This window comes from Heptranchias perlo, chromosome 5, assembly GCF_035084215.1.
Source record: "Heptranchias perlo isolate sHepPer1 chromosome 5, sHepPer1.hap1, whole genome shotgun sequence".
Taxonomy (NCBI): Eukaryota; Metazoa; Chordata; class Chondrichthyes; order Hexanchiformes; family Hexanchidae; genus Heptranchias; species Heptranchias perlo.
The window spans coordinates 131,529,159-131,544,141 of NC_090329.1; the positions used below are offsets into that span (position 1 = coordinate 131,529,159).

The following is a 14,983-nucleotide window of genomic DNA, read 5'->3' on the forward strand; positions in this document are numbered from 1 at the left end:
GTGTCTATATTCCTTAGCAGACTCTTTGTTTCGATTTTCAAATGGTGGCGGGATGGCAGTGGGGGAGGGGGTTAGTGGGCGGGTGGGTAACCCGACTAATAAAATCTTATTAATTTCCCACGCGATCACGAGTTAATTGGTGGTCCTTAACGTGGCTTCCGAGTTTGCCATCCGAAAGCTGCGCAGTGCAAGGACTGCGCATCCACATGACAGGCTGTCAGCTGGAGTGGCTCTATTTAAAAGGCCATTGCTCCAAAGGCTTTTGCTGCAGCAAAGATCAAAAAGGCACAATGGAGCAGCACAGGGGCAAGGCTGCACCAAGATTTAATGATGCCTCAATGCAGCAGCTACTGGCCGGTGTGAGGAGGAGGAAGGAAGTGTTTTATCCCGCAGACGGAAGGAAGTACCCTGCCTCTGCCACCAAGAAGGCCTGGCTCAAGGTGGCAGAGGAGGTCACCAGTGGCAGCAACATATCGCCCACCTGGAAGCCCTTCAATGACCTGACTAGGTCAGCCAAAGTGAATACACTTACTGATTCTCCTACATTTAGTCTTCCATATCACCCCCCACCCCCCAAACTCATTCTGCACATGCCAACACTACTCCATCACATTACTCCCCACACCCACTCAAAGCTCATCCTCAACTTCCTCAGCACTTCCTCACCTTCCTATTACTCACCCCAATCCTCATCCAATGTGATGGCTCTGTCTCATACTCACCTCTGATGCATCTCTTTCATGGTCAGCCACACCCAAACCAATTCATTCATCGATTGGCCACTTCACCATCACTCACTCACACGTCTGTTCTTTCTCCCCTTGTAGGAGAAGAGAGCTCAGAATGCTCGGGAGAGGGTGAGAACCGGAGGGGGGGGGGTGCCACAACAAATCATTGTCCTCACAGACATGGAGCTGGAGGCGCTGGAGCTCAGCCGCACCCTCGAGTGCCTGTCCATCGGGGACGCCAACACAGGCACCCCGACAAACGTCTGGTGACACAACTTTAACATCACACACAATATGAATTGATGTTACCAATGATTGGCATGTAGAACACCTCAGTATGCTCATCGCAACATGACACATCTGTGATGATGCTTAATATCGCCTTCTGTTCCCAACGACAACGGTGTTTGCAAAGGGCGATTCCTCAGAGGAGCTCCTGGCCTCTGAGGGTGCACCGTCACATCATAGTGAGCCATCCACCAGTGCAGATACTCACACCTCGGTGGGCCCTAGTAGTGAGTTAGTTGGGTTGGCACCTGGTGAGTCACCACACACAAGTGAGCACGAGAAAACAGTGGTGGCAGGGGCAGCTGCAGAGAGTCCATATCAGTGGGAGCACTCCTTTTCAGGATCTGCTCAGCTAGACACAGATGCTGAACCCTGGGGGCCATCCTTTAAAAGGAGAATGATCGAGGGGCAGCAGCACATTTGCAAGGTGCTGGAACAGGTGCCACGCCATGCAGGAGTTGGGCTCCTCCATAATAGCGGAGAGGATGGAGGAGCCCAACTCCTGCATGAGTGGAGTGGTGGGACAGGTAAATGCAGGAATGTCTGCGATGGAGAGAATGGCAGCCTCTGTTGAACTTCAAGCACGGCTCACAAATGAGTCCATTCAGGCCCTGACAACGGTTGTTCAGACTCACAGTGATCAACATTCTGCTGCCTTAAACAGGCAGACAGATACTTTAGAAATGGCTTTAGAAGGCATCACACATGTCTTCCAAACTGTTCTCCAGCAGGGTGGAAGGAGTGATGTGGGCCTGTCCCAGAAGAGGGATGATGGTGAAAGGGGACATGGAAGTGGGGACGCCACTCAAAGCGCCCCCACGTCTCACTCGTTGTCCCCTTCTCAACCAATATCCACAATGCTGCCTCCTCTCCAGGTGGCCGAGTCTGCCCCTGCACAGGTGCAGGTGGAGCAGTCTTTGGAGGGGCCCTCACGGGCTCCAAACCCCAGAGGGTGTAGGCCCAAAGCATCTAAGCACTCAAGGCATGAACGTGAGAAACCTGCCACGACCTCTGCTGCAGCCACAGGGGATGCACCACGTAGAAGTAGCTGGAAGAGAAAGGCGAAGGTTTTGTTTGCATGAAGGGGATGCACAAAGGTGTCTGACAGAATGTCATGTTTTTCATTTATATTTGTTTTTTGTTATATTCATATTAAATATTATCATTCTCACCACTACTGCTACGTCTTGCCCATTCTTGACTGGCTTTTGTAATAGGACCCTTTCATGAGGTTCACTATGAATGGTGACACTTGATGCCACCCATTGGGTCACTTTACAGTGGATGTATGTGTAATTGCAGGACTGTTTAGTGCAGGGAGGGGTGGGGGGGGGGGGGGTTGCTGGTGTGGCCATTGCTCTTTCCAGGTGGAGGACTGGACTCTTCACACTTTCTGATGTTAGGAGAACCATTCACATACCAGTGAGTCCCTGGCCTCATGAGCAGCCAGGTGAGTTGCTGCTCTGCCCTTGGGTTTCTCCTCCTCCTCCTCCTCCGCCTCCTACTCCTCTGCCTCCGCCTCCTCCTCCGTTGTACCATGTTATGCAGGACACAACACACTATGATAATGTGTCCCACTCTATCTGGTGCATATTGAAGCGCTCCCCCAGAATGATCAAGGCACCTAAATTGCATCTTGAGTAGCCCTATAGCATGTTCAGTTGTAGACCTGCTGCTCAGTGATAAGGTTCCTCAGAGGTGTCATGAGCCACGTGTGCAGGGGGTAGCCCTTGTCCCTGAGAAGCCAGCCCTTAAGGGTGTTTGGTGCGTAGAAGAACCCCAGGATGTTGGATTCCCTCAGAATGAAGGAATCATGGCAACTGCCAGGGAATCTGGCGCCCACATGAAGGAATCTTTTGTGGTGGTCACAAACGAGCTGCGTGTTGATGGAGTGATACCCCTTTCTGTTGATGAACAATCCTGGCTCGTGTGGAGGTGCTCGTATTGCTATATGTGTGCAATCAATTGCACCCTGTACACATCAGAAACCAGACACAGAGTGGAATCCCACTGCCCTCTCCGTCTGGCTGAGATTGTCCATGGGGAAGTTGATGTACTGCAAGGCCCTGCGAATCAAGCCGTCGGTGACCTGCCTCATGCACTTGTGTGCAGATGACTAAGAGACCCCGGCGATGTCCCCGGTGGCATGCTGGAATGATCCGGAGGCGAAGATGTTGAGGGCAGTGGTGACTTTAACAGCGATGGGTAATGACATGCTGCCAGACCAGCCGGAAGCAGCTCGGCATGAAGGAGGCTGCAGATGTCTGCAACCACCTGGCGACTGATTCCGAGCTTCCGTATGCACTGCTCCTCAGAGAGGTCCAGGAAGCTGAGCCTCGGTCTGTGGCGAGGGTAGTGCCTCCTGCGAAGTCGCTCTCGCTGTTGTTCCCCTCTGTGCTCTTGTGCAGGTGTCTGTGGTGCAGCACTGTGTTGTGGAACTCCCAGTGGCAGAAGTGCATGCCATACATCCTCGGATGTAGTGGTGAATGCAGCCATGGCGCCCCCCCCCAACCTAATGGTGTCAGTTTGAGGGGGTCCGAAAAGTTGGTAAATATATGTCAACAGAACAATTCTGAGTGGAAACTTGGGGCCGATTTTCGGATGATTGGGGGCTCTGAAAATCGCTGAAATCCGTAGCGGGTTCGGAGCCCGGCTCCAACCCGCTGACTTCCGGGTTCCCCAGTGAAGCAATTAAAGCCGGCGGGATGATCATTTACACAGTTTGACAGATAGTTAAAGTACTTGAAATACATGATTGAGTAGACATTTTGGCAGGGGTTCAATTTTGAAGGATCCTCAGCATGTTTCCCGTGCTGTGGAAACACTCCCTGTTGAAACAGACGTGTTTCAGGCAGCAGCCAGTGCGAGATACAAAGGATTATTTGACAGGTGGGGAGAAAACCTCATTTATTGCAGCAGGGCACTCTGTCACTTCAGACAAAGATTTGGCTGCAAGAACTTTGTGTTTTCACTCAAAATTCTTACCTTCCACCCAAAGCTCTGCTGTGCAAACATATTTAACTATTTTGCGGACCCCCTCAAACTCACACCATCAGATGGGGGGGGGGCGCCGTGGCTGCATTCATCACTTCATCCGAGGATGAGCAACATCACCAGCCTCGCCAGGCACACCGTCCACCTCCGCCACGTGGAGCTCCACAACACAGTGCTGCTCCATAAGCACCTGCACAAGAGCACAGAGGGCAACAACAGAGAGAGCGGCGTCGCAGGAGGCACTACCCTCACCACAGGATCTACAGACCGAGGCTCAGCTTCCTGGACCTCTCTAAGGAGAAGTGTATACGGAGGCTCAGGGTCAGTCGCCAGGTAGTCGCAGACATCTGCAGCCTCCTTCATGCCGAGCTGCATTTCCTTACCTGTCGCTGTCAAAGTCACCACTGCCCTCAACTTCTTCACCTCTGGATCATTCCAGGGTGCCACCAGGACATCGCCGGGGACTCTCAATCATCTGCACACAAGTCATAAGGTCACCGACGGCTTGTTTCGCAGTGCCTTGCAGTACGTCAACTTCCCCATGGACGACCTCAGCCTGATGGAGAGTGCAGTGGGATTCCACTCTGTGGCTGGCTTCCCACGGGTGCACCTCCACATGAGCCAGGACTGTTCATCAACAGGAAGGGCTATCGCTCCATCAACACTCAGCTCATTTGTGACCACCACAAGAGATTCCTGCCACGATTCCTTCTTCCTCTGGGAGTCCAATATCCCGCCCCTCTTCCACGCACCGAACACCCACAAGGGCTGACTCCTCGGGGACAAGGGATACGCCCCTGCACACGTGGCTCATGACACCTCTGAGGAACCCCATCACCGAACAACAGCGTCAATATAATGACAGTCACATCGTCACCAGGTCGACAACTGAGCATGCTACAGGGCTGCTCAAGATGCGATTTAGGTGCCTTGATCGTTCTGGAGGAGCGCTTCAATATGCACCAGGCAGAGTGGGACGCATTATAGTCGTGTGTTGTACCCTGCACAACATGGCACAACAGAGAGGGGTGCTGCTTGAGAAGGTCCCATCCACATCTGCCATCCACGTTGAGGAGGGGGAGGAGGAGGAGGAGGCAGAGGAGTAAGAGGAGGAGGAGCAGCAGGAGCAGGAGCAACCCATGGGCAGAACAGCAGCTCACCTAGCTGCTTGTGAGGCCAGGGAGTCACTGGTATGTGAACCGTTCTCATAACATCAGACAGTGTGAAGAGTCCAGTCCTCCCCACCTCCATAGAGCAGCAGCAACACCAGCCTCCACACCCCCTCACCCCGCCCCTGCACAAAACAGTCCTGCAACACATATGCCCTCTGTAGAGTGACCCAATGGGTGGCATCAAGTGTGGGCGTTCATAGTGAACCTCATGAAAGGGCTTTGTTGCAGAAGCCAGTCAAGAATGGCCAAGATGTGGCAGTAGTGGTGACAATAATAATATTTAATGTGCATTTAACAAAAAACAAATGTTAATAAAAAACATGACCAACCTTACAAAACCTTCGCCTTTTTCTTCCTACTACTCCTACGTGGTGCTTCCCCTGTGGCTGCAGCAGAGGTAGTGGCAGGTTGCTCTTGTTCATGCCCTGACCAATTAGATGCTTTGAGCCTACGCCCTCTGGGTTTTAGTGCCCGTGAGGGCCCCTCCAAAGACTGCTCCACCTGCATCTGTTCAGAGGCAGACTTGGCCACCTGGAGAGGAGGCAGCATTGCGGGTACTGGTTGAGAGGGGAGCAACGGGTGAGATGTGGGAGCGCTTTGAATGGTGTCCCCTCTTCCATGTTCCCTTTCGCCATCATCTCTCCCCTGGGCCAGGCCCACATCACTCCTACCACCCTGCTAGACAATAGTTTGGAGGACATGTGTGAAGCCTTGTAAGGCCAGTGCTAGAGTATCTGCCTGCCTGTTTAAGGCGGCAAAATGTTGTTCACTGTGAATCCGAACGGCCGTTGTCAGAGCCTGAATGGACTCATTTGTGAGTTGTACTTGAAGCTCTGTGGAGGCTAGCCTTCTCTCCATCGCAGACATTCCCACGCTTACCTGTGACACTATCTCAGAGATGCCCTCACATCCCTGTGACATTACCTCAGAAATTCCCTCCCGTACCTGTGCCACCATTTCCCTCATGCAGGAGTTGGACTCCTCCATCCTCTGCGCGATTGTGGAGAGTGCGTGTGGCACCTGTTCCAGCACCTCGCTAATGTGCTGCTGTCCCTCAATCATTCTCCTTTTAAAGGATGGCCCCCAGGGTTCTGCATCTGCATCCAGCTGAGCAGAGCCTGGAGAAGAGTGCTCCCACCAACACGGGCTCTCCGCAGCTGCCCCTGCCACCAGTGTCTGCTCGTGCTCACGTGTCTGTGGTAACTCACCATGTGCGACCCCAACTAACTGAGGACTAGGACCCACCGAGGTGTGAGTATCTGCACTGGTGGATGGCTCGCTAAGATGTGACGGTGCACCCTCAGAGACCGGCAGGTCCTCTGAGAAATCACCCTCTGCCGTCACAGCGGTCGCTGAAGGCCCTGTAAGAGAACAGAAGGCAATATTAAGCATGATGACAGATGTTGAGGTGCTGAAGATGGTAAGGCATGTTAACATCAATTGATATTGTGTGTGTTAAATGTTAAAGTTATGTCACCAGACCTTTGTCGGGTGCCAGTCTCAGCGTCCCTGACAGACAGGCACTCGAGGGTGCGGTTCAGCTCCAGCGCCTCCTGCTCCGTGTCTGTGAGGACGATGATTTGTTGCGGCCCCCCTCTGGTCCTCGCCCTCTCCCGTGCATTCTGAGCTCTCTTCTCCTATAAGGGGAGAGCGTGAATGAGTGATGGTGAAGTGACCATCCGATAAATGCATTGGTTTGGCTTTGGCTGACCGTGAAAGAGATGCATCAGAGGGTGAGTCTGAGACAGAGCCATGACATTGCATGAGGATTGGGTTCAGTGGTAGTGGTGGGGTGAGTACTGGGGAGGTGAGGAAGTGCTGAGGAAGTGCAGGTAAGTTAAGGATGAGCTTTGAGTGGGTGTGGGGAGTGATGTGATATGGTAGTGTTGGCAGTGCAGAATGAGCTGGGGGGTGGGGACGGTGATGTGGAAGACAGAAAGTAGGAGAATCAGTAAGTGTACTCACTTTGGCTGACCTTGTTAGGTCATTGAAGTGCTTCCTGCACTGGATCCAGGTGCGGGAGATGTTGCTGCTGCTGGCGATCTACTCTGCCACCTCAAGCCAGGCCTTCTTGGTGGCAGAGGCAGGCCACTTCCTCCCGTCCGCTGGGTAGAACACATCCCTCCTCCTCCTCACCCCATCCAGTAGCACCTGGAGTGAGGCATCACTAAATCTTGGAGCAGCCTTGCCCCTATGCTGCTCCATTGCGCTGTTTGGGTGTTTGCTCCAGGAGCAGCCATTGGAGGACTGCCCTGTTAAATAGGGCTCCTCCAGCTGACAGACTGTGATGCGGGTGCGCAGTCCGCCCACTGCGCAGCTTTCCAACGGCAAACCTGGAAGCCAAGGTAAGTGGCTCCAATTTACCCTTGATCATGTGGGGAACGGACAGATTTTATTGGGCGGGATACCAACGCGCCCAATCGCGCCCCCCCCCCACCCCGCCGCTGCCATCCCGCCTCACCGATAATATCGAGGCCTAAGAATTTTCAGTATAAACACAAAGATCTCCCAGCCAAATGTTTGTCTGAAAGATCAGAGTACCTTGCTGCAATAACTCACCTTTTATCCCCATCTGTCAAACAAGCATTTCAATGTCCAACTGGCTGCTGGCTGAAACATGTCTCCTAAAACATGGAGTGTTTCCCCAGCATCAGAAACACACTGAAGCGGAATGAAAATTGGTCCCCTGCCAATCACCATGAAATTAACTAGTTCAAATACTGAAACTATTTAAATAACTGTGTTAACTATCAGCCCATCGGCTTTAATTGCTGGTGGGACTTCCACATTCGGGAGGCACTCCTGCACATAGATGCGTCTGTGGGGAACCCGGAAGTTGGCGGGTTGGAGCCGGCTTCCTCACCCGCTCAGGATTTCTCTGATTTTCGGAGCACCCCCTCTCCCAATACACCTGCATTTAGCTTGAAAATCGAGCCCTTTGTGTCCTCCTCACAGCTTACTTTCCCACCTAGCTTTGTATCGTCAACAAACTTGGATACATTACACTCGGTCCCTTCATCTAAGTCATTAATACAGATTGTAAATAGCTGAGGCCCAAGCACTGATCCTTGCGGTACCCCACTTGTTACAGCCTGCCAACCTGAAAATGACCCGTTTATCCCCACTCTGTTTTCTGTTCTTTAACCAGTCTTCTATCCATGCTAATATATTACCCCCAACCCCATGAGCCGTTATCTTGTGTAACAACCTTTGGTGTGACACCTTATCAAATGCCTTTTGAAAATCCAAATATACTACATCCACTGGTGCCCTGTTATCCCCTTCTAGTTACAGCATCAATAAACTCCAATAAATTTGTCAAACGTGATTTCCCTTTCATAAAACCATGTTGACACTGCCTAATCATATTATGATTTTCTAAATGCCCTGTTACCACTTCCTTTTGTTTATAGGATGGGTGTTCTCAAGCAATGAAGTTGAAGCATTCTTCTGTAATCTTGTTAACTGATACCACATGCAATTGCTGTGTTATTGGAGTTACCGTTTGTGGAACTGCAGGTAAATTGTTTAAGAACCCGGAGTCCCTGCTTGAACTGGAAGAAGCCAATGTCTAGAAGGGAATACTGTGCCTTTTTTGTTGGAAATTACTCCGTGCACCAGTAATCCCACACGTGAATATTCAAGGGAACATTTCGGGTTTGCAGTTCACATTTTCTGCCCTTTCTGAGGCTGCCAAAAATCTCGAACAGTTAAAAGATTAGAGGTAACTACAATTGGCTACAGTTTGTTGTAAGACTGAATGCTAGGACAGTAAGTGCAGCAATTTTATGATAATTTTAGTATTAAGATATCTAGCAGAGGATGTCCAAAAAGCAGTTTATTTTCTAGCCTTCCAAGATGCTCACTCACATCACCAAAGACATGACATTTGCCTTTGAGAGGCCAAATACGGATAGACCTCGGTGCCCCCTGTGATAGCCTTTTAACCCATAACAGTAAAGTACCTCGTGTGCCAGATAATCTGGAGGCAATTTGCTCAGCATATCGGCAGCCATTTTAAAGACAGTGGCTTCTCGAGTCTCTCCTCCTCCTCCAGAACTTTCCTTTGGCTGGATATTGGTGATAGTGTTGAGAACTTCGGCTGCAGTGTTACTCTGGTACCTGAAGGAAAAGACGACAATAAAGGGAGAAGGTCTTTTAAGGCTCAGGAATCCACTTTTCTAGTAGCCTCCATCTGTTTTGGGTTTTCTAGCTTATTGCAGGTGATGTCAGACTTTAATGACCTTGAATCTCCTGTGAGCTCCTCTGATCGCTCCATTGGTCAAGTCAGTGAATAGCTACATCATACAATGACATTCACAAGTTCGATCTCTACTCTGTGTGCAGTTAACAAATCTCAGCAAAGGCATGGATAGGGAAGCTAAAATTAGCCTCAGTCCCTCTGGAATGGGGAGTGGAAAACTGGCTTGGGTTCCCACCTCTGACTGCTATCCAATGATTCCTGATGGAAGTGCACATGAGTGGATCTGGATAAGGACAGAATTGGGGTTAGCTGTGATGCCCCTGTGACCAAATAGCCTGCTGAGCCTCACTGATTAGGCTCATACATGAAAACTCAGGCAGGACGCCAATAGATAATACTTGCATCCATGGAACTGGACATCAGCAAGAAGTCAATGTCTTCAGGAGAGGGACTGGAGAAAAAGGTATTACATTTTTGGGCCTTTTCTAATCTTCTTACCCCATATTATTTCCATGGCTCATGATTCCACCACGAATGCCATCCTCACCAGCTCACCATTGGTATAATGAGGTACAATCATCAACCAGCATTAGAGGAAAATTGTTCTGGATTCTCCCCCCAGAGGACATTGTTTCTCTGTATCTCCGTCCCACTCCCACTCTGACCTCTCTGTCCTCGGCCTCTTACACTGTTCCAATGAAGCTCAACGGAAGCTCGAGGAACAGCACCTCATCTTTCGTTTCGGCACTTTACAACCTTCCGGACTCAGTAACTTCAGATCGTAACCACTGCTCCCATTTTTTCGGACAGCAGACAATGGTTCTGCTGATGCCATATACAGCTCCTCTAGACCCATCTTTTGTTTCTTTTCTTGTCCCATTACCATTCTCCTTGCCTTGCACCATCATCACCTTTTGTCTTTTAATCACTTCTGCCCTCCACCCTATCACAGACCTTCCCTTTTGTTCTTTCCTCCCCTCCTTTCCCTGGCTCTGTACTTGCTTAAAAACTGTTAAATCTTTCACTTCTTCCAGTTCTGATGAAAGGTCTTCGACCTGAAACATTAACTCTGTTTCTTTCTCCACAGATGTTGCCTGACTTGCTGAGTATTTTCAGCATTTTCTGTTTTTATTTCAGATTTCTAGCATTCGCAGTATTTCATTTCTCTGTATCTACCATATAAAATCCCTTTCATTTTAATCACCTAAATTAGATCACTACTCAACATTCTAAACCCAAGGGAATACAAGCCAAGGTTATGCAATTTGTCCTCACAATTTAACCCTTTAAGTCCTGCTATCATTCTGGTGAATCTGCACTGTAACCTCTCCAAGTTCAATATATCTTTCCTCAGGTTCAGTGCCTAAAACTGAATGTAGTACTTCAGATGGGATCTGACCAAGGCTCTGTATAACTGAAGCATCGCTTCCTCACTTTTGTATTTCAATAACCGTGAGATTATTTATATACCACCCACATTCCATTAGCCTTTTTGATTTTGTACCTGTGCACTTAAGCTATAGTGATTTGTGTACATATCCCTTTGCTCGTTCACATCTCCGAGTCTCTCACTGTTAAGAAAATATATATTTTTAAAATTTATTCCTGGGATATGCATGTCGCTGGCAAGACCATTGCACGTGCTGCCCTTGACCTTCCAGGTGGTAGGGATCACAGATTTGGGAGGTCCTGTTGAAGAAGCCTTGGCGAGTTGCTGCAGTGCATCCTGTGGATGGTACACACTGCAGCCACAGTGCACCGGTGGTGAAGAGAGTGAATGTTTAGGGTGGTGGATGGGCTGCTGATCAAGCGGGCTGCTTTGTCCTGGATGGTGTCGAGCTTCTTGAGCATTGAGGCAGCTGCTCACATCCAGGCAAGTGGAGAGTATTCCATCACACTTGTGCCTTCTAGGTGTTGAAGAGGCTTTGGGGAGTCAGGAGGTGAGCCAAATGCTGCAGAATACTCAGCTTCTGACATACTCTAGTAGTCACGGTATTTATATGGCTGGTCCAGTTAAGTTTCTGGTCAATGGTGACCCCCAGGATTGTAAACAATTTTACAACACCAAGTTATAGTCCAACAAATTTATTTTAAATTCCACAAGCTTTCGGAGGCTTCCTCCTTCCTCAGGTGAATGATGTTGATGGTGGGGGATTCGGCGATGGTAAGGATGTCAAGGGGAGGTGATCAGACTCTCTCTTGTTGGAGACGGTCATTGCCTGGCACTTGTCTGGCGCGAATGTTACTTGCCACTTATCAGCCCAAACCTGGATGTTGTCCAGGTCATGCTGCATGCGGGCACGGACTGCTTCATTATCTGAGGGGTTGCGAATGGAACTGAGCAATCATCAGCGAACATCCCCATTTCTGACCTTCTGATGGAGGGAAGGTCATTGATGAAGCAGCTGAAGATGGTTGGGCCTAGGACACTGCCCTGAGGAACTCCTGCAGCAATGTCCTGGGGCTGAGATGATTGGCCTCCAACAACCACTACCATCTTCCTTTGTGCTAGGTATTACTCTAGCTACTGGAGAGTTTTCCCCCGATTCCCATTGACTTCAATTTTACTAGGGCTCCTTGATGCCGCACTCGGTCAAATGCTGCCTTGATGTCAAGGGCAGTCATTTTCATCGCACCTTTGGAATTCAGCTTTTTTGTCCATCTTTGGACCAAGGCTGTAATGAGGTCTGGAGCCGAGTGGTCCTGGCGGAGCCCAAACTGAGCATCAGTGAGCAGGTTATTGGTGAGTAAGTGCCACTTGATAGCACTGTCGACGACACCTTCCATCACTTTGCTGATGATTGAGAGTAGACTGATGGGCAGTAATTGGCCGGATTGGATTTGTCCTGCTTTTTGTGGACAGGACATACCTGGGCAATTTTCCACATTGTCGGGTAGATACCAGTGTTGTAGCTATACTGGAACAGTTTGGCTAGAGGCGCGGCTAGTTCTGGAGCACAAGCCTTCAGCACTACAGCCAGGATATTATTGGGACCCATAGCCTTTGCTGTATCCAGTGCACTCAGCCATTTCTTGATATCACGGAGTGAATCGAAATGGCTGAAGACTGGCTTCTGTGATGGTGGGGACCTCAGGACGAGGCCGAGAAGGATCATCCACCAGATCGGCACTTCTGGTTGAAGATGGTTGCAAACGTTTCAGCTTTGCCTTTTACACTCACATGCCGGGCTCCACCATCATTGAGGATGGGGATATTCATGGAGTCTCCTCCTCCCGTTAGTTGCTTAATTGTCCACCACCAGTCGCGACTGGGTGTGGCAGGATGCCAGAGCTCTGATCTGATCCATTAGTTATGGGATCATTTCACTCTGTTTATACCCTGCTGCTTCCACTGTTTAGCACGCATATAGTCCTGAGGTGTAGCTTCACCAAGTTGGCACCTCATTTTCAGAGCACCTCATGCTCTTTTACAGGAAAGATTGAACAGGCTGGGGCTCTTTTGCCTAGAAAAGAGAAGACTGAAGGGTGATCTGATAGAGGTCTTCAAGATTATGAAAGGGTTTGATAGGTTAGACGTAGAGAAGATGTGGCGGAGTCCAGAATTAGGGACCATAAATATAAGATAGTCACTAACAAATCCAGTGGGGAATTCAGGAAAAACTTCTTCAACCAGAGTGGTAAGAATGTGGAACTTGCTACCACACGGAGTAGTTGAGGCGAATAGCATAGATTTATTTAAGGGAAAGCTGGATAAACACATGACGGAGAAGGGAATAGAAGGAAATGAAGAAGGGTGGGAGGAGGCTTGTGTGGAGCATAAACAACAGAATGGACTTGTTGGACCGAATGGCCTGTTTCTGTGCTGTACATTCTTTGTAATTCTTTGTAACTCCTCATTGAACAGCGTTGGTCGTCCGGCATGATGGTAATGGTAGAGTGAGGGATATGCCGGTTATGAGGTTACAAATTGTGCTGGAATACAATTCTGCTGCTGCTGATGGCCCACAGTGCCTCATGAGCGCCCAGTTTTGAGCTGCTGGATCTAATCTTAATCTATCCCACTTAGCACGATGGTAGTGCCACACGATGGAGGGTGTCATCAGTGTGAATGCGGAACTTGGTCTCCACTAGGACTGTGCGGTGGTCACTCCTACCAATTCTGTCATAGACAGATGCACCTGCAACAGGTAAATTGGTGAGGATGAGGCCAAATAGGTTAGTCCCTTGTGTTGGTTCTCTCACCACCTGCCGCAAGCTCAGTCTGGCAGCTATGTCCTTCAGGGCTCGGTCAGGGTGGTACTACCAAAACACTCCATAATGGACACTGATGTCCCCCACCCAGACTACATTCTGTGCCCCAATTCACCAGCTGAGGAAGGGTGGTAGATGGTAGAGGTTTCCTTGCACATGTGACCTGAAGCCATGTGACTTTATAGGATCAGGAATCAATGTTAAGAACTTTTCCTTGCATTTGCATAAGCTTTTTCTTTTAACTTGATACTGTGGCTTACATCATTTGTTGACCATGGTTGCTTAACTACACAAGTGGAGTCTTTACCATATAAGGGTATGTACTGGTTTTGTATTGTACCAATTACCTCTTTGAATACTCCCACTGATTGTTTGTAGGTTTATCATTTAACAGTTCAGCCTAGTTTACTGTGGTCAATTTATTTCTCATCCCTTCAAACTTTGCCTTACCTAAGTTTTAAACCCTGGTTTGCGACTCTCCCTTTTCCCTGTCAAACCTAATATCAAATTTAAACATATCACAGTTACTATTTGCAAGATGTTCCTTACTGTCAGGTTGTTAACTAATTTTGGTGCATTACTCATCACTAAATCTAGTATGGCCTTATCCTTTATCAGTTATTAAACATATTGCGGTCGATATTGAGTGCTCTCGCCTGACGTTAAATGGGTGGTAATGGCCTCACAATGGGGTTGGAAGCCTTACTGCCCCATTTACACATGGCGATGTGGCCGGCTCCATTCTAAAAGGGGCCTACTGCTAGGTGTCCAAAGTGCCCACATGTTTCAGGCGGTAGATTCCTTTTAATATTGGGGTCCTACGATGTAAATAGGACCCCGATAGCCATTTTAGGTTGGAACTGGTTGGAGCCTACGTAGTGCAGGCTTTGACCAGTTCAATGGGCGATGGAAGAGTCGAGGTCTGTTAAAAGTAGGTGCCTAATTTTTTTTTGGGCCCTGGAGAAGCAGGAGTAATAATCTGCTTTAAATGGTAAGATTTTAAATGGAATAAAAGCACAGTTTAGACCTTCCATTATAACCACATTGTTTTTCCTACATGCTTTCCTGGTCTTTGTATTTATACATCCCACCCTTACTACATCTCTATTATCCAGCAAGGGCTGTAGTCACCATTATTAGCAGGGAACAGAGACAATAATAATTGATCTTTACCATGTCCTTAGGTACTAGACAAGAGTTAAAAAGTACCCTACTCACGTGATGTCAGCATTTGGGTGTAGACCAAACACCTGAGGGGTGTCAATGGCAGGTAGTGACTGAATATACTCCATATAGTTGTCCACATTGGCACATATTGGAATAATATAACCAGTATAAAAGTTGAACTTGGAATCAAACATCTTCTCATTGAACCACACCTATAT

General features: G+C 48.9%; 1 protein-coding gene across 1 annotated transcript in view; it reads right to left on the reverse strand.

Annotated features, from left to right (window-relative positions):
- Positions 1-14,983, reverse strand: part of LOC137322209 (dynein axonemal heavy chain 8-like) — a 1,675,662-nt gene that overhangs the window by 166,142 nt on the left and 1,494,537 nt on the right. Inside the window, exons 95-96 of the mRNA XM_067985325.1 lie at positions 14,817-14,977; positions 9,148-9,304 (exon numbers count right to left, since the gene is read on the reverse strand). Of these exons, the coding sequence (XP_067841426.1) occupies positions 9,148-9,304; positions 14,817-14,977 (318 nt within the window). The remainder of the gene's footprint in view (positions 1-9,147; positions 9,305-14,816; positions 14,978-14,983) is intronic.